The sequence below is a fragment of the Antechinus flavipes genome, chromosome 2 (genome assembly GCF_016432865.1).
Source record: "Antechinus flavipes isolate AdamAnt ecotype Samford, QLD, Australia chromosome 2, AdamAnt_v2, whole genome shotgun sequence".
NCBI classification, from domain to species: Eukaryota; Metazoa; Chordata; class Mammalia; order Dasyuromorphia; family Dasyuridae; genus Antechinus; species Antechinus flavipes.
Window position 1 is genome coordinate 575,974,306 of NC_067399.1, and position 27,629 is coordinate 576,001,934.

The following is a 27,629-nucleotide window of genomic DNA, read 5'->3' on the forward strand; positions in this document are numbered from 1 at the left end:
CAAGAGATGTACAGATTGGAGCTATAAGATTTAGCAACTGATTGGACATGGAGATTGAGGGAAGAAGATAAAGTAAAAGGTTACAGAACTGATTGACCAGAAGAACCCATTAACTAAAATGGTGAATTTTGGAGATTTGGGAAGAAAGATGACTTCTGTTTCAGATGTGTGGAGATTAAGACACCTGCAGGACATGTAAGTAGAGATGTCCTAGAGGTATAATAGGGGATGAGAGTTCAAGAAATTAGGGATGGATACACAAATGCAGGATTGGCCTTCTAGTGATGCTAAATTGAACTCATGGTAGCAAACAAAACAGTATAGAAACCATGAGGGCTCAAGACAGTCTCTCCCCAAGTATTTCACTTTTATGATAGGAGAATATAGTTTGTATATGTGGCAGTCTCCCAAGAAAATTATATTATTCTTTTTTATGGGCAGAATCCATAAAAAGTCTTCCTTTCCATTACCACTTCCACTCGTATCCCTCTAGCTCAGGCCCTTACCACCTCTCACCTTAGTCTCATTATTCTCAATTCAGTGATCTTACCACCTCATCATACATTTCCTCTTTCCTTTCCTGTTCATGAGAACTGGCATCGGAGAAAGACAAAGATATTTTGGTGATGGCTATAAAATTTAAAAATAAGTTGGGAAAGGAATTTAGTGAGGAGTTCTAGCCATACCCAGGAAAATAGGAATTAGGAAGGCTTTACATCCCAGTATAATGGAAAAAGAAAGAGAAGAAAAAGGAAAGAGTCATGAGTTAGGTTGAAAAAAATCAAGGCATTATAATCTGCTCTGAACTAATGAAGGCTTCTAAAAATTTTATTTCCTAATTATAATAATCCAAATTTGAGAGCACTTTATTCTTTTATAAACTCCACTCACACTGGTTTTCTTATGGTGTCTCTAGCATGCCTTCCACTTTCCCAACTTGTCACTTTTAATCTAATCATTCTGTTTACTGGAAAGATTTCTTATCTCATTATTATCTCTCTAAATCTGTAATTAAAAATTAAAAAAACTTGGAATGCAAGCTCACATAGCTAATGGATATATTCTTCAGAAGTATAAGGAACAATTGGTTGTAATTATTAAATAGTGTTTTAGTATCCATTGGATTTTTGGTTTTGAATGGTATTTTAGAATCCATTGGATTTCTGGTTTCTGAGCTATTTTTCCGTCTTATCAAGTTCAGGTTGCTCCCTACTGGAATGCTTAGTTGAATTTCTATTCATCTCAGATCCATGACATCCTTCAAAAGCCATTAAGATTTTCTTCTTTAATAATAACCATAGTCCTCCAGTCACACATAAACTTTTGTACCTCTTTAATGTAAGTTACATCAAGTCATACTCAGGAATATCTGTAATCACATCTCATCACTCTATTAGGCTCTGTGCTCCTTAAGCAAAAGAAAATCTAAATTTTATAACTCCTATTTGTCTAGTGGAATGCTCCATACATTTGGAAGAAGATCCTTAATATTTGCTTTTCTTCAACCGTGAATGATTATGAAGAAAGATGTATATATGAGATAGCATTGCAAAACAATTCTATCATAAAAGAAAGAATCAAGTTTGACCCACAGATGCCAGAAGGTCAAAGACAAAAAGATCCTCCACATACCAAAATATACATAGCATTATATTTTATGGTAGCAAAGGACTGGAAGCAATATAGATGCCCATTCATTGGGGAATGGTTAAACTAATTTTGGTACATGTAATGGAACATGGTAAAAGAAATGTTGAAAATAATGGAGCAGTGTAGAAAGACTTAGATGAACTGAGGAATACTGAATTAATGAGAATCAAGAAATCAAAGTGCAAAATGACAACAATATAAATGAAAATAAACAAACAACTACAGCAAAACCTAAGATGACCATCTTTGGCTCCAGAGAAAAGATGAGAAAATACCTTCCTCTCTTCTTTACATGACTATGAGTGGGAATATTGTACACAATGTTAGAGTCAGCAGATCTCTGCTGACTAGCTTTGCTGAACATTTTTTTCTTTTTAAAATTATTTATTATAAGTATATTCAATAATAAAAGCTGTATAAAATATATCAATAACATTTTTTTAAAAAAATAAGGAGAGATTAACAGTGAAGAGATGCTGGGACCCAAGAGGTTAACTGATGCTATATAATGAAGAAGCTATGGTGATTAGGTAATTGCGAGTGTCAGCAGCTATGAGGCTATTACATTTGTACAGGCTGAGGACTAAAAACTGTGGAAAACTCATTGAGAGAGATGAGGAATAGAAGTTTAAATACTGGTCTTTGCAAAGCAGAATCTAAGTCAGCCCATTCTCAGGAAGCCAAAGGATCAGATCAGAGGATGAGGATGCCAAAGTAGAGAACTGAGATATGCAGCAGGAAGTTAGGATGAACATGCGTCATAAATGAATATGGACCAAGATGGAACAGAGGGTCAGAAAGTTACCTAGGGAATCCTATGAAGAAACTAACTCTCATGGTGGGCTGTGTGAAGGGAGATAGATTTTTGAGGGCCCCAAAGGGGTCTCTGGCTTCCTCAACTTTGGCACTAAAAGAAGCCCACTAGGGCCAGGCTCTCATGTGGGTTCTGAAAAGACCACCAGCTTTGCATTTTACCAATAGAAACCAGCACAGAACTGTAGTAAAATCAGAAATGGATATATTAAATGGAATAAGGAAGAACAGTCCAAGAGTTAGTAACAGTGAGTATTAGAATCAGAGCAGTGTTATAGTTAGGGTCAGGAGACTGGTTTGAACTCTGGCTCTGACTTTTATGAGTTGTGTATTCATGGGTAATTTATTTAACCTCTCGGAAACTCAGTTTCTTCTTCTGTAAAAAAAATTACTTTTCCACTGCCTATCTCATAACAGTTTCAGGAAGAAAGACCTTTGTAAACTATAAAATGCAAGACTGAATATAAGTTTTCATTGTAATACAGTTCTTGGGAAAACTGGTCAGAAACATCCTGGTTACAAATCCCTGAAATATTATACTTCAACTTGGTTTTTTAACAAATTAAATGTCCATAAATGGAAAAGGCTTAAGTGTCAGCTGGAGAAAACATACCAAGCATTCTAAATTCATTTAATTTCTTTGGCCCTTTGATGAAAAGGAAAAGGTAAAGAGAAAGGGGAAGATGGCAGTGGTGATGTAAAACCTTGCTGAAGTCTTGAGAATCCCAGAGAAACTCAGACGGCTCCAGGGAGGAACTTTTAAAATGATGATGCGTATCAACTGTCATCACATTCCACAACTGAAAACTCAAAAGGCCAAACCTACATTTTTCTTGGCTTAGCTTGACAAGCTGTAATTTTTTATTTTCCTAATAAAAAAATGTCTTTTGAACATTCACTCTCTATGTAAATTCAGAACCCCAGCCACGGTAGACCACAGAGGCTGAACTATTTATCTTCCACAAACTGGTTTGGCATGCCTGTGTTTAGGGGTTTTGAAACACAGCTACACTTATTCCCTTATTCATTATCAACTAACACGCAACTCAGAGCCACAGAAGACAGTTGTAATAAAAGGATGAACTAGAAGCTGAGATATGTTGTGGTTTTGTTTGGAAAACTAGGAAATGAATAAAGTCAAATGTTGTGGCAGCCTACCAAGGAAACTGTAAACCCCACACTAACCAGAAGTGGGCCAGAGACTGTTAGGCAACATGAATAACAAAAGGAAAATCAAATATATGCCAGGATGGGAAAGAGTCTACATTTGTGGGAGAGGAAGTTTCCTACTATATATGATTGATCATCCTCTGAGGTCCCATCTTCTTACTCAAAGATGATGATAATAAAGAAAAAAGATGATATAAAATATATTTATAAATAAACAAATAGATATATGTGCATATATATATATATATATATATATATACATAATATGTGTGAGAATATATTGGTACAGAGAGGTGGTGCGGGGAATAGAGTGAATAAAGAGATCCCTGACTCAGCAGGGTTCAGGAGGACCTCAGTTCAAATCTGGCTTCAGACACTTATTAACTCTGTGACCCTAGGCAAAAGTTATTTAACCCTATTTGCCTCAGTTGTCTCACCTATAAAATAAGCTGGAGAAGAAAATGACAAATCATTCTAGTAGCTTTGCCAGGAAAACCCCAAATGAGTTTGCAAAGAATTGAACATGATTAACCAACCAAAACAACAATGATAACATATATATGTATATAACTTCAAAGTTTACAGAGTATTTTACATATATTAGCTCATTTGAATCTTATAACAACCTTATGAGTTTGGTGATATTATTACTCCCTTTGGAGAGATGGGGAAATGAGACAGACATGCAAACTGATTTGTCCAGAGTCAAAAAGCTAGTCAAATATATACATATATTGTATTTAACTTACTTTAACATATTAAACATGTATTAGTCAACCTGCCATCTGGGGAGAGGGAGGGGGGAAGGAGGGGAAAAATTGGAACAAAAGGTTTTGCAATTGTCAGTGCTGAAAAATTACCCATGTATATATCTTGTAAATAAAAAGCTATAATAAATAATAATAATAATAATAAAGCTAGTCAATTTCAGGCTTCTGATGGCAAGTCCAGCACTCTATCCACCTGTCATTTGGCTGCTTCCGATGGAGAAGTATAGCTTTTTCCTTCTTATGACTAGCAGTGTCATGAGATTTGAAAGATGAGAAGGTCTCAGAGTTCATCTAATCCAACTTCTTTATTTCACTGATGAAGGAACTGAGGCTTAGAAAAGTTAAGTGGCTTGATCAAAGCCACAAAGATAATTATAGAAGACTTATTAAATCAGCCCAGACTGGCCCTATCCAGTGCTTTCCCCACTATATCACATGACTTTATTGTGATGATGTTGAATCTTTAAAGAGCCAAAGAGTTTGGAGGTTCTGCTTGCATAAGAGGAGAAGAAAAAAAAAGGCAAGAAAAATCTCAAGAGGTAAAGCAGTATGAAGACTTTCGAAAACTCAATCAGAGCTGAATTTTATTACTTAGATACTCTTCAGAGTGGAAAAAGAACCTGAGAACTTGAGGTCTTCCAACTCAATTATTTAATTTTTTAGATGCAAAGATTGAGGTCAGGGAGGAGAGAATGACTTGCCTTATCGTCACACAACTAGGATAGAGTAGGGTTAGGTCTAGAATCTAGGTCCGGATGCAGTTCAGGGATCTTTTTAATTGCACAACAGTAAAAGAAATGATGTCTATAAAAGTGATTTGGTGCTCCTAAAGAGTCATAGAAATATTTATGGAGTCAACCTGGTATAGGAGAAAGATCCCTGGACTTGGAGGTCAGAAGACCTACCTTTGCATCCCACAAAAGCACAGTACTTTGTACACATTAAGGATTTAATAAATGTTTCATTCATTCCCACTACCATCATTTACTAGCCATGAGAGAGTGAACAAATCACTTAATCCTTAAAGACTTCCTTCTCCATAAAATGAAAAGAGAAGCATCATGGCAATAGATAGAAAATAAATCTTGAAATCAGGAAGACTTGGATTCTACTTTTACATAGGCATATAATAAATGAGGCTTACCCAGAGAATGCACTTTTAAAATGTTAGTTAAGTGGCCCTAGACATATCGTTAAATCTCTTGATCTAGTCAACCTTCTACTTAGGTTGAGCAAATTTTCATTAAAGGATCTCTGTCTGCTAATAAAGCCACAGGTACAAATACCACACTTCTCAACTAAAATTAGTATTTAGATTACAATTAGTCCTCAGATTATAGACTTGCTGGAATTCATAGAATTAAATGAGACATGTGTTTGAAAGTTCTTTTCAAAGTTGAAATACTTCTTCTCTGTAGTGGCAAAGAATTGGAAACAAAACATGTCATCAACTGTGAAATGTATAAATGAAGTGTGGTATATGAATGAAATGGAATATTATTGCTATAAGAATGATAAATATAATAAAATAGAGAAGTATGAGAAGATGCAGACACAAAGTAAAGTAAGCAGAATCAGGAAAATGATATACACAAGAACTGTCAATCAAGGCAATCCATTAATCAAATGCTTATTATGTGCCAGTTACTGTGTGAGGGAGTGACAATACAGATAAAATAAAGTGAAATCATTCATGTCTTCAAGGATTATAGAATCATAAATGTAAAGCAGAATAAAAAGTTGAAACCAAATGTAAAAATTTTATGACTGAACTTTGACCCAAAGAAGAGATATGACAAAGTACCTTGCCCTGTTTTTTGTTTGTTTGTTTGTTTTGCAATTAGGAGACTAAAACTGTGGACTATTGCATGCTTTGTAAGAACTTTTTTCTCTTTTTATTCTTTATTACAAAAGAGACTTCTGTCAGTGGGAGGAATATATTGATAAATGTTGGTGATATAGAAACAAAATATATCTATTAAATTACAATTTTATACAAATGTAAGGAATATTAAGGAATTATTTTGAGTTCCACAAAGATTTGACTTATTGTGAACTTACTGAGTAATTTGGACTTTCCTTGGATGGGACAATATTAATTTTCTTGCCTTAAGAATGTTAAAGTAGACTATAGTTTTGTTTTTTTAATTGAGACAAGGGAGAGCAGCATAAAAGGTTAGTATGAATGACTCAGTTTTCTTATCTGTAAAATGAGCTGGAGAAAATCAATCCAGTATCTTTGCCAAGAAAGCCCCAAATGTGGTCACAAAGAGTGAGACAAATGAAATTACAACAACTAATGCTTTTATGTCTAAACCAAGGATATTGAATAGGAAAAAAATTGCATGCTTCAGTGAAAGGGCGCTTTAAGAGTAAACAACACCCAGAAAACACCCTTCCTTCAAAATCCACATGTCAAATATACTTCGAGAAAATAATATAAAAGGAAAAATGTGGGAGGTATGAGTGGGTTGCAAAATATAGCTAATGAGGAACTTCAAAGAATAGTAGTATTAGGTTTCATCAATAAATTTTGTGACAGATGGGGAATGGCTGAACAAGTTATGGTATTTGAATATAATGGAATATTAAAAGGAATTATCAGCAGGATGGTTTCAGAAAAACCTGGAGAAACTTATAGGAATTGATGCTAAGTGAAGGAAGTAGAACTAAGAGAACACTGTACACAGCAACAAGATTATGTAATGATCAACTGCGGTGGACTTGGCTCTTTTCAACAATGAGATTATTGAGGTAAATTCCAGTAGATTTTATTGGAATAGATGCAGTGGAGAAAGCCATCTGCAGCTAGAAAGAGAGCTATGGGGACTGAATGTGCATTACAGACTAGTGTTTTCACCTTTTTTGTTGTTGTTTGCTTGCTTTTTTTCCTCGCTCATTTTTTTCCTTTTTGATATGATTTTTCTTGTGTAACATGAAATATGTGGAAATATGTTGCACATATTTAAGTTATATTGGATTATATGCTGTCTGAGGGAAGAGAGTAGGGGAAGAGAGGGAGAAAAATTTGGAACACAAGGTTTTGCAAAGGTGAACGTTGAAAACTATCTTTGTATGTATTTTGAAAATAAAAAGCTATAATTAAAGAAATAAAAAAGAAAAAATTTTATGACAGAAAGAGAAGATGGGTTTGTCACATGGAAAGGGTGAAAGGTGACAGGTAGTTTACCAGATGCTCTTGATGTCAAAAGAAATCAAATATGCCTCCAGCATACTGGGGGAATTCCTGTGGTCAACCAAAGGAGTTGACAAGAATTCCACAGGAGGGGCAAGCATCGGGAAATGAGCTTCATTCTGCATTGTTGGGGAGAATTCTCAAATCAATAAGATCCTAGATCTTTTAATATATTTTGAGAATCCAAATATGGAATCCTAAGAGTGAGAAGGAATTTTAGAGGTAATCTATTACAACTTCTCATATATCAGGAATAACACTTCAGCACTTTCTATGCAACAGATCTCTCAGTGTGATGAGACATCATGTTACATGAGATGAATAGTAATATATATTGTTAGAAAGTTCCATAGTTGAAAAATAATATATGTTGTTAGAAAATTCTTTCTCATATTATACGTAATCTCTCTCCTTAATCTTAGTCTGATCTTAAAAACAAAAATCTCTTTTGAAAGTCCCTCAAAAGGCAATCATGTTTAATTTGGGAAGACTAGAAATAAGGAAAATATAGTACCCTAAAGACAGAGAAAGGACCACTTATCAAAGTTAAAAGAAGAGGTCATCTTCTATATGTGACAGAATCAAGATTAAAAGTAATATTGACAGATTAAAATTAGAGGCAGAAATTAGTGAAATTAAAATGAACAGCAAAAAAAATGTAAGTTTTCTATTTAGTTTTTTTTAAACAGAATCAATTATATAAATACAAGATGGAAGAAATCTACCTTGGCAGCAGATTGTGGAAAAGACTTGGGAATTTTAGCTGACAACACACTAAACAAACTGTCAAGATGATGTTCCTTTTTAAAAAGCTAATCCAGTTTTAGCTACATAAATAACATTAATGTCTAGATACCTGAAGTAGTAATCCCATTGTACTACATGTTGATGAGGCCACATCTAAGGAACTATGTCCAATTTATCCACTTAAAATGGCCCTTGGGTAAACCATACTCACACCATTTTAAGAGGGGCATGAGAACAGTTGGGAACCTTCCCAGTGCTTTCAATGATCCCAAGCAACTCCTTGAAATTTTTTAAAACACTAATATACTCCTGGCAGCGCCACATCATTAAACATCACAATTTCCAAAGAATAAAAGTTGTGGAAGACCCAAAGGGGAATGAAATGGCATCTGGGAGGATAAAGCTGGTTACAATATCGCCAATGATAACAGGAACATGAGAAGAAGCAAAAAAACTTAATAAGTAGGAAAAATTTGCTAAAAATTAGAGTTATCTAAAAGTAGAATGGGCCAATTGGGAAATGGGATAACCCTCTCTAAGAGTTGTTTCACTGAAGATTTAGTGTACACTTTTGGTGGATATCATACAGAGGATGATTATATAGGTATATGTTGTTCTAGATGCCTTTGAGGTCACTTCCAACTGAAATTATGTGACTAACAAAATAGCACAAGGATATATGATCAGAAGAGGAAGCAAGAAGTCTACAATGAGAGCAAGATATGATCTACATTTTCTGTGTGCTGCACTGGTACTCCTCAAAATGTTAGAAAACCTAAAGGAAGTTCTCTAATATATGAAGTAGATCTATAAAGGATTTATAGGGGCAGCTAGGTGGTATAGTTGGTAGGGGGCCAGGTCTGGAGTCCTGAATGAATTAAAATCCACCCTCAGACACCTACTAGTTGTGTGATCCTGAAAAAAAGTCACTTAACCCTGTTTGTCTCAATTTACTCATCTGTAAAAAGAACTGGAGAAGGAAATAGTGAACCACTCCAGAATCTTTGCAGGAAAACCCCAAATAGGGTCATAAAGAGTCAGACATGAATGAAAATGACTAAACAACAACCACTAAAACAAAAATATTTATAAGAATGTATGGACAAGAATCTCAAAGGTTACAAAGATATGAATGGGTTGCAATCTATACTGATAGAGCATGATAACTACAACAGCAATAATAATAATAATAATATCTAGCATTTCTATAGCACTTTCAATTTTGCAAGGCAAAATTTATGAATATTCTTTGTAAAAACCCTGGAAAGTTGGTGTTATTATCATCTCAATTTTATAGATGAGGAAACTGAGGCAGGCAGATATTAAGTGATCTGCCCTAGTTTACACAGCTACTAATCTTTCTGCCTCCAGATTCTGTGCTCTATTTACTCTACCAGCTGATTGTGACTAAAATAAAAAAGAAGCAGTACAAAATCTGAGTTCATATCAGACAGCTGCAATTCATTTCTTTATCCACATAACTCTAGAACACTTCAAGATAATCTTTTGATGGGACTTCCTGTCTCCTTTCTACAAACATTGCTTTAACAATATCTTTGAAAAAGTTATCTTTTAGCTTCTGCTTCAGTTCCTCCAGAGAAAGAAAACCCACTCCCTCCCAGGGAGGTCCATGGTACTTAAGTAGAGCTCCATGTTGGGAAATTGGCTCTTAAATCAAGCCCAAAGTTTTTGCAATTTGAGTCAATCAGAGAAAACCAGAGGTGAACAAGATTGGGAGATCATATCTCTGAGAGCTGTAAGGAATCCCAAAAATACTTTAGTCCACATCCTTCATATTCTAGAGGAATCTGAAACCCAGAAAGGCTGAGAACCTTAGAGGCTTCTTGGAGAGTTCACCTTGTTCCCTTTTATAATATGATCCCAAATATTATTCCAAAATTCAGCCTGCGCTAATAATTTCCCAGGAAGGGGAATCTATTGTCTACCAATGCAACCTATCCTACTTAAGGAAAACTCTAATCGTCAGGAACTTTGTAATTAAATCAAGCCTAAATATGCTCCTTTTAGCTTCCATTCATGGCTTTTGGCTCTACCCTTGGGGGTCAAATAGAAGCAACATCTCCTAAATTACAATCCTTCAAATACTGGAATACAGCTCTTATATTCCTCCTGAAGCTGACCTTTTTGACTGCTATAGTGCTCTATTGGCTCATCTAAAGTGAACAAGCCCTCATCATATACTTGTGACATTAATTTTTTGAATCCAAAATAAGACTTTACATTTATCCTTCTAATTCAATTTCGCTTAACATCCTATCTGTCTAGTCTTTTATGCAACCCAGTTCAATCTTCCATCCTGTTACTTATTGCTTTTACCTTTGGATTATCTGAAAAAATGTGATAAGCATGAGACCTACACCTTTAATCAAATTTAGTAATAAAAATGTTAAATATTTAGCATAAGACTAAGTACATATCCTTGAGCCACTATGTAATCCTTCCAAATGAGATTTTAAAACATTTATTAATATTATTTTGTGTTTGTGATTCAATTAGTTATGAATGCCAGTAATGTACCATTGTCTAGCTCACATCTCCATTATTTTCACCCTTTTCTCCTAACTCTGTCTTCTAAAACTAATAAAACAAATCTAATTCCTTTCCTTTTCACATGACATCCCTCTCAAATCACTGAAGGTAAATGATTATATCCCTGACCCCCAATTCCTTTATCCATGGACAAATATCCATAGTTCCTTCAGTTGATTTCAGTTTGGTCTGGTCTCTAAGCCTATTTTCTATAATGAGGCATACAAGGATGCTCACAATTGATGTTGATGAACCAGGGAAAGTGACAAAAAAATTATCTTTCCCTGTCCTTGTTCTGGACACTGTCTTATTTAATATTGAATAGGACTGAATTAATTTTTTATCTCTCTTACCAGCCTGTTAATTCATATTGAGCATGAATCCATAGAAATCCTTTTAATTTTACATATTATTGTTTCACTTGAAGAGAAACCAAATATGGTTTATGTCCGTAAAATACAAAACATTTAACTATTATCCACTTTTCTTAATTTAGTAACAATTTACATATTAAATTTAGTCATAGCTAATAGCTAGTAATTATATATATACTTTACATATATTACTTTATACATATTTACATATATTAATACTTTACATATATTAGTTCATTTGATTCTCACAAAAAATAATGTAAAATAGATGCTATTATTATCTTTATTTTATAGATTAGATAAACTGAGGTACAGATAGATTGACTTTCCCAAGGTCATACAGATAGGGAGTGTCTGAGGCAGGATTTGAACTAATCTTTTCCTGACTCAAAGCCCTATATTCTATCTACTCTATCACCTAGCTGCCAATAATCATTACAGGACTGATGCAATAAGGACATTAGCATAGCAGCTAGGTGGTGCAGAGCACTGCAGACACAAAGACCTGAGTTCAAATCTGACCTCACATGTTTATTAGTTATGTGACTCAGGTCAAGCCATTTAAACTTACCTGGTCCCGTTTCTTCAACTATAAAATGGGGACAATAATAGCACCTACTTCCCAGAATAAGAGATGATATTTAAAGTGCTTAGCATAGTGCCTGGCACATAAAAGGAACTTAATAAATCCTTGTTTCCTTCCTTCCTTTCCCTCCTTCTCTTCCTTCCTTCCTTCCTTCCTTCCTTCCTTTCTTCCTTCCTTCCTTCCTTCCTTCCTTTCTTCTTTCCTTCCTTCCTTTCTTCTTTCCTTCCTTCCATATATTTACCCTAAGACCATTTTGACACATCAGTAGATTTGTGATCACATTAACACGAATATTCTCAACTGAGTGGATGCCCATTAATTGGAGAATGGCTGAATAAATTGTGGTATAGGAATATTATGGAATATTATTGTTCTGTAAGAAATGACCAGCAGGAGGATTTCAGAAAGGCTGGAGAGACTTACAGGAACTGATGCTGAGTGAAATGAGCAGGACCAGGAGGTCATTATATACTTCAACAACAATACTATATGATGGTCAATTATGATGGCCATGGCCCTCTCCAACAATGAGATGAATGAAATCAGTTCCAATAGAGCAGTAATGAATTGAACCAGCTACACCCAGTGAGTGTATACCACTACATAGTAGTGTGAACCACTACATAGAATTCCCAATCCCTCCATTTTTGTCTGCCTGCATTTATTATTTCCTTCACAGGTTAATTGTACACTATTTCAAAGTCTGATTCTTTATATACAGCAAAATAACTGTTTGGACATATATACTGATAATGTATTTAATTTATACTTTAACATATTTAAAATGTATTGGTCAACTTGCCATCTGGGGGAGAGGGGAGAGGGAAGGAGGGGAAAAATTGGAACAAAAGGTTTTGCAATTGTCAATGCTGAAAAATTACCCATGCAGATAATTTGTAAATAAAAAGCTATAATTAAAAAAAAAACGAATATTCTCTCTAGCAGGACTGATCATAATCCTCCCAAGTCTTCTCAACTTCATCCTTTATGGTCAGCATCTTTTTGTAAATTATCCTTTAAGGCTATTCCTAAAGCACTGGGAAGATTTTCTTTGGTTCTTTTATTTTGAGAACAACAGTACAACATTTAGGCTGTCTTATTATCATTTACTCCTCACTTCTAACCGGTCTCTGTCCCTTTCTGGTCTTTTACTTCTTCTCACATATAAATTATCAATAGTTAGATGTTATGGCTTATTTATGTTTACCATATGTTTGACATTCCTCTTTGGGTTATCTGTACATATAATACTTGTGATATCATAATATTCCAAGAATTTATAGCCACATATTTTCATTGATAGAATTTTTTTAAAGGACAGGAGAGAAGAACTGGTGAAACTGGGGTTGGACTTACAGTGAATTCTTGATGAAAAATTTTTTTTATCAAACAACTGATCAATATTTTTTAAGCACCTATTATGTGCCACTCTGCTAAGAGCTGAGAATTCAAAAGGAAGCAAAACAAATCGGCAACAATTATGCTGAAGATTATGTCCCTTATGTTCTAAAACTGTGAATCTTTTAAAAGTTCTATATGCATAATCCAGATAATTCAGAACCCATGATTTCTCCCTTTCCATGAATAGGATTCTTATAAAAGTAGATAATTTTTTAAAACCTTAAGTAAAAGTTAGTTAAGTAAAAAGTAAAAAAAAAAAGTTAAGTCCCAACAGCAATCACTATGTGATCTCATCATTCATATTCCTCCACAAAAGTAGCAAGTTATACCAACCCTGTATTTCTTGTTTCTAAACTAGTTCTCTGCCATGAAAAAAATATCCCTCCCTCTTCAATTTATTGGTGATTCATTTTTTTCCCATTTTAAATAGTTTGCATGTAAACTTTTTAAAAGTTACATGATTTACATATTTTTAGGTGGAAAGAAGATTGGGTTTCCCTATTTTGCCCAGCCTGGAAGTTCTGCAGCCTCTTAGGGACACAGTGTTATTGTGCCTTAATACAGGGACCATTAGACCTAGTCCATTCTCCTCTCTTTAGGGATCTTGGTGGACCCCTGTTACTAGAGACTCACCATATTAGTGTTGGACTTTGATACCTAATTGGCTTTAGTCCTCACTATAGTTCAGTATTCCTGAGCTTAAACATTCCATTAGCCTTAGCCATCCCAATAACAAAGACTACAGCTATATAAATGTCTGATTTCTCCACTGTGTCTGTATACACACACACACACACACAAGCACACACATATCTTAACTCAAAATACTTCGATTCAAAAATCATTTCAGTTTTTTAATATTTAAACTACATTGACTGTATATATATTAGCCATTACTTTAGTTTAAAACAAAAGAATTGATTTTAATATGATTTGTTTTATTTAAGAAATAGTGGGATTTCTTGTGGCCAACGAATCATGACAATTTCCAAAGCCAACCCATTTTTAACCCTAATTTGCCATTTGGCCCGCTCCAGAATAAATAATTCCACCCTGTCTTGTGCTCTTCTCGACAGCTGCCCAAAGTGGCACGTCAAGGAGTTGTGAAAAGAGAAGGGTGCACAACAGCTGTGATATCTATTGAGTCTAAAAAGTTCAGCAGATCACTTTTTATAAAAGATCCCCAAATGAGAAGAAAATGGACAAAGGTCTCATTAAAGGGTCTGGTTCCCTTCTAGGCTCATAAAAGACAATGAACTCACGTTGGTTCTTCTGACGCTGCTGTTCTGGTCTCTTCCAGTTCTTGGGCTTGTTTGAACCAGGGTAATTTGGCTTCCACTGGATTTTTTTCTAGGAGAGGAACAATATTTGGTTATTGTTAATTCATTAAGGATTCATATTAAATATACACAAATTTTCTATTAATTTTTTCACCAGAAAAATTTAAGTGGTATAGATTCAAGTGGTTTCACTTAAACACAGCTCATCAAGTGGTTTCTGGAGTAAAAATTAGCTCAAATTCTATTCAGTTGCATTTTTTTAAAACAACAAATTAGCAAAACAGAGAAGAAAAATCTCTGGTTAGTGTTTGGATATACTCCCTAAATTACCATAAAATGTCTTCTAAAATGTGATATCAGCTATTGGTATTATTTCCAACAATTGCATTTTCAGTTAGTTATTCAGGATCATTTCCCCACTAACGTCTGATGGGGCATACACTGTGGTGTACGGGAGACTCTGGATTCTCAAAGACTGTGCCAGAAGGTTATATGTTTTGGCAAGTCCCAACAAGTTGGAAGAGCTTTATATAGGCTCAGCAATGGACTTTGTGTCTGTCATACAAGGACCAATTTAACTACATTTGGAAAGCAAAGTCTCATTTTCATTACCAGAAGGTTAGTTTTTTGATGATGATTTTTAAAAAATAGTAACTTACAAAGACCATCTTCCTAGACAGAAGTGTCATACAGCCATGATTGTAATCAGCCTGCCAAACTCCCAAGTTTAAGGAACCAAATTCAAATGCATATTTGAAATTTTTAACAAAAAAGTAAAAATACAATAAGACATAGATAATGTTAATTTGTAGTTTTCTAAGCCAACATGTGGCCTGTGTTGAGTCTCACAGTGCTATAATCTTAAACATGAAAGGTTTTGTGATCTTGTGTAATTGGTACTATGGAAAGACCACTGGCTCTGAGATCAGAAGGCCTGGGTTCTAATTGTGTTTCTGATGCTCATCATGTGTATGACTCTGGGCAAGTTATTTAACATTTCAGTGTTTTAGGCAACTTTTTAAATTGCAAAGTAGATGCTGCCTTGCATTTACAGAGGGAATTTCCTGTATCAATGAGATTACAGGTCTAGTCCTTATATGGTAAATCACATGGAGGATGGGGAAATAGAAGAGGGGAGAACTAAGGAGCTTTTTGAGAGCAAAAAGTAAGAAAGTAAGTGTTAGGTATAGGTTTTAATAATGGCATTTAACTTTCCTACAATATCCCAAACAGCTTATGCTCATCAGCCAGCCCTCTATAGGTGAGGTGAGTTTGAAGAAGAGATTCATCCTAGAGATACACGAATGAGCAATTATCTTATAGATTCTTGTCTCTTTGCTGTCTCTCCTCTGCTCTATCTCTGGGGGTTCTTTGACTCTTGTCTGGCAAGTCAGTTCACACTCCTGGTCTAATCTTCTTGGCTTGACACATAAGTATTCCCCAGCTGATGCTATGGACTGAATCCAGCAAAAGCTTCTCACTTGAATTTGGTAATGCTCCACTCTGCTCCCTTCTTGGTACTTATCATTGGCCGATTTCCCTTGTTAGTGAATTTCCTCACAAGACCAGGACTTGGAGGAGACTTGCCTCTAACCCTCTAGTCTAGCTGAATTGTCTCATACACACACACACACACACACACACACACACACACACAAACACACACACACACACATACACACACATAGCACATAGCACCTGGAATATGTAGGTGCTTAATAAATGCAATTGATTGACTGTTTCATATACCCACATATCAGCTTTCTTGTCTATAAAAGGGGATCACAACCTACTTAACATGACTTTTGTAAAAACATTCCAAAAATGAATAGTGAAAGCCTTTGAAATATAACATCATATCAACATAGAAAGGAAATTATGTTTGTAAGAATACATTCTTTGTATTCTTAGAAGAAGTGAGATTACATGAGGAATAGCTGTTAGAAACAAGCAAATAGTCTAGAAAAGAAAAAAAAATACTAATTAACTGGAGTTCTATAAACATTTTAAGGAAAGTTACAGGCAATAGGAATTAGGGCTTGTTCCATGCTGCTCCAGAAAATAGAACTGGGAGCAATGGAGAAGTGGTTTTTTGCTACTCAACAGAAATAATAATTAGAGGATCAGTGATGCTGAGCTAGAAAGGCCTTCAAGTTCATGTGAGCTAACACCCTCATTTTATAGATAACAAAACAAACCCAAAGAATTGAGTAATTTGCTCAATGTCACAAAGAAAGTTGACTACAATTGACTTCAATATGACTTCAATAGAAATGTAAATACACCTGGCTCAACATTTTTCCCAGTCTCCTAATGCCCAAGAACAGGATAAATAACCTCTTACCAGACTGAGCTCCCTATCATTAAAATACAAAGTTGTTGCCTCTGAAACACAGTTCTGACCATGTTACTTCCTTTTTCTAAAATTTTCACTAGTTCCTTATTAACTATAGGATAATTTACAGAATCCTCAAGATGGTCTTGTAAGCCCCTCTACAATCTGACTCCACCTGCTTTTTTAATCTTATTTTGTATTGCTCTCCTCCTAGGTTTTCTCTTTTCTCCTCACATTATCCAATTGGCTGTTCCCCTCTCCAACATTCAATATTAGTGATCTTCCATTTAGAGGTCAAAGAGATATTGCTGAAATACATGCCATACCATGTCACTCCCCTCTTGGATCATCTTCAATATATACCTCTTGCCTTTGGGATCAAATATACATTCCTCTGGGGAGCTCTTTAAGAGCAAGTGATATATGTCATTTCTGTTTTTGCATTTAGCACAGAACTGAACACACAATGGATACCGAATAAATGCATGTTGATTAAATAAATGCATTTCACTCAGTGCCTCATAAACATTCTGGTTTCCTTCAAAGCAAGGTCTTTTCTAATATATCATCTTCCCCCATTACAATGTAAGCTCCTTGAGAGGGCAAGTGTAATGGGCTGAGGCTTGAGTTGATTCACTGAGGTCCCAAGCATGTGAAGCTAAATAGTAATTGGACCATACTCTCTTAATATATATACTTGGAGAAAGAATGGCCCCCGCCCATTCTTTGTGCAAGTCCTGATGTGTTATATAGGAAATGACGTTTTTGGTGGGTGGAGGCAAGGGAGTGGGAAGGGAAGCGGAAGGAGAGACTGCTGGCTGGTGTTTTGACACATCTGCTCACATTGCTATCGTGATGGCCCTTCATCTCCAATTCTTCTCTGTTGGCTGGCTTCCTATCGCAGCAACCCATATTGCTATCACAATCTCCCCCTCACCTCTACTGAGAATAAAGATTGAAGATTTTCCCCTTAACCTGAATTCCTGACTCCGGCTGATTTTAAATATACGGTCATCACATTTGGCGCCCAAAGTGGGGCTGGGGCTAGGGGGGTTGGGGTGGGGGATGGAGAATCTTTGTATTTATATCCTCAGCACTGAGCATAGTTCCTGGCATATAGTAGATACTTCATAAGATTTTATTGATTACTGATTCCTGACTTTATTGACTATTGACTTTAGTTGCTTTCTTCCATTTTATATTATTTTGTATCATCTTGTATTTACTTGTTTCTATTCATTTTTTCCTCTGTTCCTCACTCCCACCATTGCTCCAGATAGAATGCATACTTCTTGAGGGTAGAGTTTTGAGTCAAATTTCATGATTTTCCTGTCATCACATGTCAGCATTTAACATAAGGTTTAACTCAGACAAGATGCTTAATGAATGACTGTTAATTTAATTTAAATTAAAATTAAAAGAATGGCAAAGTGTTTAAGCAATGTCTGGATGATCTCTGTCAGGGAAGACTGTACAAAGAATTAATATATTTGGGATGAATGGTCACTAAAATCCTATTTGACATTAAGAGTTTTTTTTGGTTATTTTTTATTACAATGCTTTTTATTTTTTAAAACATATGCATGGATAATTTTTTGACAATGACCCTTGCAAAACCTTGTAATTCAAAGTTTTCCCTTCTTCTTCTCACTCCCTCCCCTAGATGCCAAGTAACCCAATATATATTAAACATGTTAAAATATAACATTAATTTTTAAAAAAAAATTTGTTTAATTATTAAAAATGTTACAACTATTGTCAAGGAAGGAGTTCTGTACTGTTTCTTTTTTGTCCTCTATAGGATATATTACAGAATAAAAGAATACAAAATAAAAGAATTAATATGTAAAAAATGCACTCCTCTTATTACAATGAATATTGATGAATACTCATTGAATAACAAAAATCAAAATCTAATTCAAACTAGCCCAAGAAGCATTTATTGAGCACTTGCTCTATGTGAGGTATTATACTAAGTACTTATATTATGAAAAGAAACTAAAAAAGAGGACTTTTGTACAAGTTTATGCTCTACTGGGGGACACAGTATATAAACTTGTGAAAATATTCATGATTAACTAAGGAATGTTGAATATTAACAATTTGGGTCATCATGGAAGGCTTCTTGAAGGAGGCAAAACATGAGCTAAGCCTTGACAATGGGGAGATTCTAAGGGGCTGAGATGATGATGTACATTGTCCTCACAGACATGAGGGAGGAATGGAGGCCAGGGATGGAATTCTATATTCAATAAAATATGAACTAGAAAGTTTGGCCAGAATTTTGTAAGTGAAGAAAAAGTGTCAATTCAACCTGAAAATAGAGGCTTGAGATAACTGAAAAGGATTTTAAATCCAAGCTGAGGAGCATATATCATATATCATACATCCCAGAAGCAATGAAAAGAAATTAAAAGCTCTTGAGCAAGAGAATCATATGGTCAGACTTGTGCTTTAGGGAGAGCATTCTGGAAGCCAAGAAAAACAAATCAGAGGAAGGAAAGAAATCCTAGAGGTCAGGAACCCAATGAAAAGGCCACTGCAATAGTCCAGGCAAGATTGAGAAAGTCCTAAACTAGTATGGTAATCATATCAGTGGAGAAAAAGCAACAGTCATATGGTGAGTTGTGAAGGAAGAATATCTAAGAGTCAGCAACTAACTGAAATTGGGAGAAGAAAGTGTCTGAACAATTGGGAGACTGTGAACTTAAATTAGTAGCTGGATGTCAGAAACTTCAATAGAAATGGGTGACCTGGAAAGAAGAGAGCAGTTGCAGAGAAAGATGAAAAATCCTGTTTTGTTCGTGTGGATTTTAAAGTGTCTAGGAAGCATTTAGAGATGTCAAATAGGCATTTGGTGATATAGAACTGGGGCTTGAGAGAGATTCAGGGAGGTATTCAGAGATGTGGGAGTCACCTACATAAAACATTTATAATTGAACTCTTGAGAACTTATGAGATCAACAGGACAGAGCATATAGAAAGAAAATGGAAGAAATTCTAGGACAGAATCTTGAGAAACAACTGTGGAAAAGGGGCGACTATCCAGCAAAGGACAAACTGAAAGAGAATCAAGAACATCTTCATATAGGAATTAACAAGTTTAATGAATTACAGGCAAAAAAAATTAAAAAAAAAAAAAGAAGACGAAGCAAAGAAAACAACTTACCTTTTGGTTTATAACATGGAACTGGGATGATACATTCCTCCTTGATGTGTAACTTGAGTTGTGGATTGCAGCCCCCAACATGTTGTCCATTATGATTGATACAAAGGACAACTCGATATCTTAACCCTCGACCACATGTCACTGTGCACTTCAAGGAAGAAAAATGACACAATAACATTAAATTGCAACTTATGAGAGAGAACTAATGTAACTTTAGAATATCCCTATGCAAAGCAGTGCTTTGTCTTTTGAAGAAAGATTTATTTTTAAATTTTGAAATTGTCAGAAGACTACTCAGACAAATAAGATCAAGGATCATTGGCTATAAGAATTTTGTATTTAAAAAGGCATGTCTGCAAAGTAATAAAGGTGACTTTTTGTAAATTAGTTCTGAAGGTAATTTTTAAAAATTTAATTTTAAATTTAAATTTAAATTTAAAAATTTTTAAAAATATTTGGAGTTTGAACATCTACCATTAAAACAATTAATTACAAGCACATTCATACCCAATCTCCCTAAGTGTCTACTTTGAAGGATAACTATCACATGATTATATAAGTTCTGATATTTATTAAAAATCAGTTTTAGAGTCATACCGTAAATTTAGTAAATCCTCTAGAATAATAATGACAAATATTGATGATTTATTAAAAGCCCCTATATTTTAATTTTTAAAAATATTTAATATTTTCCCCACTTACATTCAAAATAATTTTTTTACATTTTTTTTTAAGATTTTAGAGTTCTAGGCCCTCTCCTTTAACCCCACTCACAATTAAGAAACCACATGTGAAGTTAGGCAAACCATTTCCATAACAGTCAATTTGTGAAAGAAAACATAGATCTCCCATCCTAATGAGAATAAAACCCTCAAGAAAAATTAAGTCAAAAACAAAGAGAGGGAGTTAGAGAGAGTAACAGAGAATGCTTCCATCTATATTTAGACTCAATCAGTTCCTTCTCTGGGTATGGATAGGATTTTTCATCGTTCAGTCTTTCAGAGTAAGTGTGGGTGATTGTACTACTAAGAATAAAAATGTCATTTACAACTGTCATTCCAGAACATTGCTATTACTTTGCATGTAGCATATTTCACTTTGTTCATGGAGAGCTTTTCAGGTTTTTTTTTTTTCCTGAGAGCATCCTGCTCATCATTTTCCAGAGAACAGTAATATTCCCCCAGAGAAACTTGCTTTCAAATTATTTTTTTAAGTACTATAGCTAATTGTATTATACCTCATTTATTTTTTCCTTTTACCCTGTCCCTCCTCAAAAGTGTTTGCTATTGACCACTCTCTTCCCCCAATATACCCTCTCTTTTATCACCATCCCCCTTTTCCATATTCCATTCCTCTCCTATTTTCCTGCAAGGTAAGATAGATTACCTTACATATGTTATTTCCTATTTGAGCCAATTCTGATGATTCATTCACTCACCTTCACTTTCCCTTCTTCCCCTCTCCTGTAAAAGCTTTTTCTTGCCTCTTTTTAATAAGCCCTTATATTTTATAAACATTATGATGATCTATTTTTCAATTTTAATGAAAAAATATCTGCCCCTGGATCAGTTATCCACTTTTATATTATATGTATTAATTCATTCAAGATACTAAGATATTCAGAAAATTAATATCATAATCACTATATAAATACATAATATACACAATGAAATATAGGATCTATATTCTATAAAAATTGAATATAAAATTATTTAAGAATGATAATATTAAGATTAAAGCCTATAGGACATTTAAAAAATAATGTTCTTCAATTCCTGCTAATCATAATAGACTTTAACTTTCTGTGGACTCTCCAAAGATTCTGCCAGCAGAATATTAAATTTCTTTTGAAGAGGGATTCAATTAATTAATTATTAAATTAATAAACAATTTATGAGTCTAAATGACTCATGAAGTCATTTAGAGTCCAAACTTTTCATTTTATACAAAAGGAAAGTGAGACTAGGTCTGAGAGAGACTTGTTCAAAGTTTCAAAACATAAAAAACAGAAGAATTGGATTTTGAACCCAAATCCCCTAACTCTAAATACTTCCTATGCATCATCTATCTCAGATTCATTCTTTCCTTTTTGTTCCTACTTCCTCCTCCAAGGCTCAGCCTTTCAAAACTACTATAATTCATCTTGTATAGTGGTATCAGATTTACTTTAAGGGAACATTACTTTTATATCCTTGCTTCAATAACGGAGAACTCATTATACCTTCCTGATAAATATTCAAATATCTCCAGTTTGGGTCCATTTTCCCTGTCTAGTTTTATTGTCTATTATTTACTAGTCCATACTTTTTCTCTAACTTATTTATTCTCTTTATTCAAAAAATGCCAGACTTGTTCCCACAGTCACTGTAATGGGCTGAGGCTCAAGTTGATGCACTGAGGTCCCAAGCACGTGAGGCTAAATAGTAATTGGACCATACTCTATTAATATATATGCTTGGAGAAAGAATGGCCCCGCCCACTCTGTGTGCAAGTCCTGATGTGTTGTATAGGAAATGACGTTTTTTGGTGGGTGGAGGCAGGGGAGTGGAAAGGGAAGAGGAATGAGAGACTGCTGGCTGGTGTCTTGACACAGCTGCTCCCATTGCTATCGCTATGGCAGTCCTTCTTTCTTCACACTTTAAACTGTGATCATCCCAAACTCTTCACAACACTTACTGTCTGTACCATCCACATTTTAGCACAAAACAGGATCTTGGATTTCAGTTGTCTTATGCTTCTTTAAGTGCACTGGAAGTTACATGGGAGCAGGGGGCCATGGCTAGATGCTACTTTCATATTCCTCATGTCATGAAGACACAGAAACTGGCTAGTGAAAGTATAGAAGAAAGCCACTCAATCTTACCTGAGACCACTCCATGGCAATCCACTTGGGACAATCAAAAAGATTGCAAGTTTGCATCACCTTGGGTTTAGGGGCATACATGCATTTCCACTCTTCCACTTGCAATATCTCTCCATGCATAGACTCTTCCACACAAACAAAGGTCCGCCTCTGGATCCCTCCACCACAGGACACCGAGCATGCTGTCCAAGGATTATGTTCCCAGCTCGGGAGCAAAAACAATTTAAAAAGAAGATGTTATTTTTAAATTTTTTTTAGCATTCCAAAAGTATAATTTTGTACCTGATGCCATCAAGACTAATATTAAGGATTAGAGAAACATAATCCAATTGGGCTCTTCACTATTCCCAAGTATATGATGAAATGGAAAGATACGTAAATCAGCTTGCTAAAGTTTTTAAGCCAACTTACAATGATCATTAGATGGATCCAACTTGTTTCAAAACATATTCTAGTTTTTAAGTAATAGAATATTCTTAAGATCCCAGGTGCATTTCCTATAAGTACTGCATAATATATTCTAATCAACTCCAAGCATATCCATAGTTAAGTTAAAATTATAGGTGTAAGAATTATCTATCCACAAGAGTACATATTGTCTTTTGTAGGCTCTTTGTTTAATACTTTTTTGAAGGAAAAAGAGAAGATTTCTTGAATTTTATAGAATGAGGCATAGAATTAGAATTCATTGAGTTTCCTGGGACATTAATTAAGTGACTTGATCAAGGTCAAAGACAGTATGCTTTAGAGGCAGGACTTTTCCTGTCCCTAAGCCTTGCTGTCTATCCACTATAATATACTAGTTTTGAGGAATTTACATATACACATAAATACAAATACAAACACACACATATACATGTGTATTCATGGCTTTCCCTTTTTCTTTAAACTCTTATTCAATTACTCTAGGAAAGTATTTCTTTCCCCTTCTTCCTCACGTATATTTGTTATTGTTACTGAGTCATTTCAGTAATGTCCAACTCTTTGGGACCACATTTTAGGTTTTCTTGGCAAAGATACTGGAGTAGTTTGCCCTATTTTTCTCCAGCTCATTTTACAGATAAAGAAACCAAGGCAAATACTTGTATAGGATATAGAGCAAATAAGTGTCTAAGATCAGATTTGAGGCCTCCTTTTTCAAGGCTAATGCTCTATCCACTGCACCACCCAACTGTCCAATTGCATCTTTAAGGTATTCCCCAACCCCTGCTCAATGTCTATAAAGGTAATAGTGTTAACTATGCATTAGCATTAATATTCATGAAAATGGCAATACTATTAATGAAAATTGTTTAAAAATTGAAAAGTATTTACAGAATAGTTATTGTATTTGAAGTAGTATACTGATCATCCTCAATAGACTCAAGAGCTTATTCTTTCTCTCATACTCACACCAATACATATATTCTCATTTATTTATTATCTATTTTGCTTTGAAACAGAAACTGTGTTGCAAGTAGAGCCTTATTATAGGATAGCTCTTTAACCCCAGAGGGGATTTTAGTAAACATTTATTCTAACACTTTTATTTTATGGATGAACAAAATGAGGATTAAAAGGTAGTGTCTGTGATTAGTGACACAGCAGAGATCTGAAGCTAAGCCAAGATGAATGAAGATCCAACTAGTGCACTAAGTGGAAGGTACATTATTTCTCTATCACAAAGATCTCAGTTTTAGTCTAAGAAAAAGAAGATCACAAATTCAATTTCAAAACCATCACTGAGATATGATAGGATTTCATCTATGATGGTAATCTGGTTCTGGGAGAACAAATTTTGTGGGAAAGGAACAAAATAGGTTAAAGGGAAGGAATATAGAGGCAGAAAAGCATCACATATCAATACTGTAATCTATCTTTTGGGTCTACCCACTCACAAAATATCCACTGATATGTCCTAATGAATGGTTAGTTTTCTTAAAATTCCTTAAGCCTAGTGGTTTGAGATTTGGTCTGAGAAAAACCTAGAGAGCTTTATCCCTCCTTGTTACTCCAGGTCTCAGGTGGTATGAGGGTACTATAAATGTTGGAGAGTCAGACCTGAGAGAGAATGCTTGGGGGATAATCAGAAGATGACTGAAATGTTGGTGAAGGCTATCTGATTACACTGCTTCTTCTTTCTACTCCTTCAGCTTTAAGGTTTGGGGCATTCTGGGTAGTCTCTCCCAGGCAAAGTCTAAGCCAACAGAAGTTGGATAACACTGAGAAACTGCATAGTCAGAAGAAGGTAGTTTGTTGACTTCCCTGTCCACTTCATGTCCACGAAGTGAGGACAAAAAACAGAAGGTGGGGAAATTCAAGAACTAGAAGGATAAGTGTGCTGAACTGATAAAAAGATATGCGAAGGAAAATAGAAGTAACATTGTCACAATAGTATTAGTCAACTAAGTAGCACAGTAAAGAGACTCTATTACTGTGACCTTAGGAAGTGATTAATTTCTGTGTCAGAATTTTATTTAAAAAAGGGTTATGTTAGCCTCTATTACACAGAGTTATAGTGAAGATCCAGTGATATAACATATGCAAAGCACTTTGCAAACCTTAAAATCCTGTAGAAAGGCCCATCAACTACTCAGCAAATCTAGCACAGAGATATAATCTAACAGGGACAAGTAAATTCAGTTATTTGGACTCAGCTCTTTCTGCCAAAGCAAAGCAACTTGGCTTACTTAAATTAAAATTTCATCCTTTAAAAGGTGAAGACAGAAATTAAGTGGCTTGCCCAGGGTCACAGAATTAGTTAAGTATCTGAGGCTGCATTTGAACTCAGGTTTTCCTGATTCCACATCCTGTGCTTTATCACTGTGCCATCAATGACCTTAAGAAAGTAAAAAAGCCAGGCATAATCTGACACATATCTTAAATTTGGGGAAAGCAGATTTCCAAGATTTGGGAGAAAAGATAAAGTGGATCCTATGGTCAAAAATTCTAAAGGAAAAGTCAACCTATAAAAGACAGGTGCTTTCAAAAATAAAATTCTGAAGTGACAAAAAATAATTCCAAGGGAAAAAAGAAAGTAGAAACTACCTAATGGACCAACATGGATTCATGGGAACTTTTCAACTAGTTCACAGTTCTAAAAAGATATGCAAAAGATGCAACTAGTGTAGATTATAAAGGATGAGTTCAAAATTGAAGCACAGACTAGTACTAGTAGTATCAAGAGTGCTAAAACATAAAATGAGCTGAGGAGATTAGTATTTTATAATTAATGTCCTGGGTTCTCTTATTAATAGAACATGATTATTTCTTTCTCAAACCTGAGGAGCTGAGCTGAGGAGACCAGTATTTTATAATTAATGTCCTGGGTTCTCTTATTACTAGAATATGACTATTTCTTTCTCAAACCTTAAATAATACTTTATTTGTACTTAGTATATATGGACTTTTAGCGTTCTATTTGAAATTAGATTCATAGGTGTCACTTCCCCAATTAGTCTGTGAGATTTATAAGGGTTGGGATCATGCCTTAACCTTTGCCTATCCTCTGAGATCTTACATAATGATTTGCACAGAGAAAGTGCTTTTAAAAAATAAAAGTCCAGTGAATTGAATTAATATCAACGTCTAATTTAGTGAAGATATATTTATGTTACATGAGAACATTTGAATGAGTGGCAAACTTGACCCCAATAAACCACTTATATTAGGTACTGGTCATGTTTTGTTTAGTGCCCAGAAATCTACTCGTATTTGATGAAAATAAGCAATGTATAAAATTAATAATAATCAGAACTCACCGAGGGAGAGGCTGGAAGTGGTCATAGGGCATAATTTCTTTAAATCCATCACTATGAATAATAAAATTAGCACAATGTTATTTTATCTTTTAGACAACTGATTATTTGATATCATGACATTTTCACATAGTATGAACCTCCCAAAAGAAGCTCCCCTTTTCCAATGAGAGCTCAATATGACATGCTTTCATTTCCCAAGTATTCCGCCAACTTCATCTTCTGTGGTTTTTCTCTTGCTTTTTCTCCATTTCAGAAACATCCCTGACACAAACCACCAACTAACCTCATTTCTAATATGAGAATGTATTTCACAGAAACCCAAACTAGTTAGTTGATGAAAAATACAAATTATCTTCCATGACCAAAAGGTGGTGTATTTGGCCTCTGGAGGGGAAATGGGCTCTTTTCTAGACAAAATTTTAGTCATGTCCCATGCCTGCTACTATAGGTTACTCTGGTAAAATGCACAAGCATTATAGCACACTCTCCTATTAATTGGGTCTTTAGTACAGGTATTTGTGCTTAGGAAAGGTCACGGTTAATGGTGATGTCCAACTGGGATTAAAGGAAATGGACAGTTTAGCTATAGGAAATGAAATCCACCGAGAATGTTTCCTTTTCCACTTGCCTATAATTCTCCCTCCGCCAGCTGGCATATTTATGTGAGGTTCTGGGACTTGATATTGTGATGTTATTTTAAGATACTGTAATGTTGCCAGGAAACCGCTTCAAGCAGTCCAAAAGTAAGCTGGTTCTAAATTGTGCAACATTATAGTTTCTGCAGGGCTTCTCTACACTCCAGCATTAACACTTGGTAGTTCTTTGCACAAATTTACAATTCATACCACATTTAATATGATTACTTTTCAAGCCACAACATGCTAATAAGTGACCCACTTTCACAGTCTGCGACTGGCAGAAGGATAAATTAAGTTGGAAACTTGGGAGGAAGAAATCCTTGATACCATATATGGCACCTCATGGA

The 27,629-nt window shown here is 34.9% G+C and overlaps 1 protein-coding gene across 1 annotated transcript in view; it reads right to left on the reverse strand.

The window, feature by feature from the left end:
• ADAMTSL3 (ADAMTS like 3) overlaps positions 1-27,629 on the reverse strand; it is a 553,515-nt gene that overhangs the window by 136,416 nt on the left and 389,470 nt on the right. The window contains exons 12-15 of the mRNA XM_051981175.1: positions 26,645-26,695; positions 22,905-23,109; positions 20,042-20,189; positions 14,520-14,607 (exon numbers count right to left, since the gene is read on the reverse strand). Of these exons, the coding sequence (XP_051837135.1) occupies positions 14,520-14,607; positions 20,042-20,189; positions 22,905-23,109; positions 26,645-26,695 (492 nt within the window). The remainder of the gene's footprint in view (positions 1-14,519; positions 14,608-20,041; positions 20,190-22,904; positions 23,110-26,644; positions 26,696-27,629) is intronic.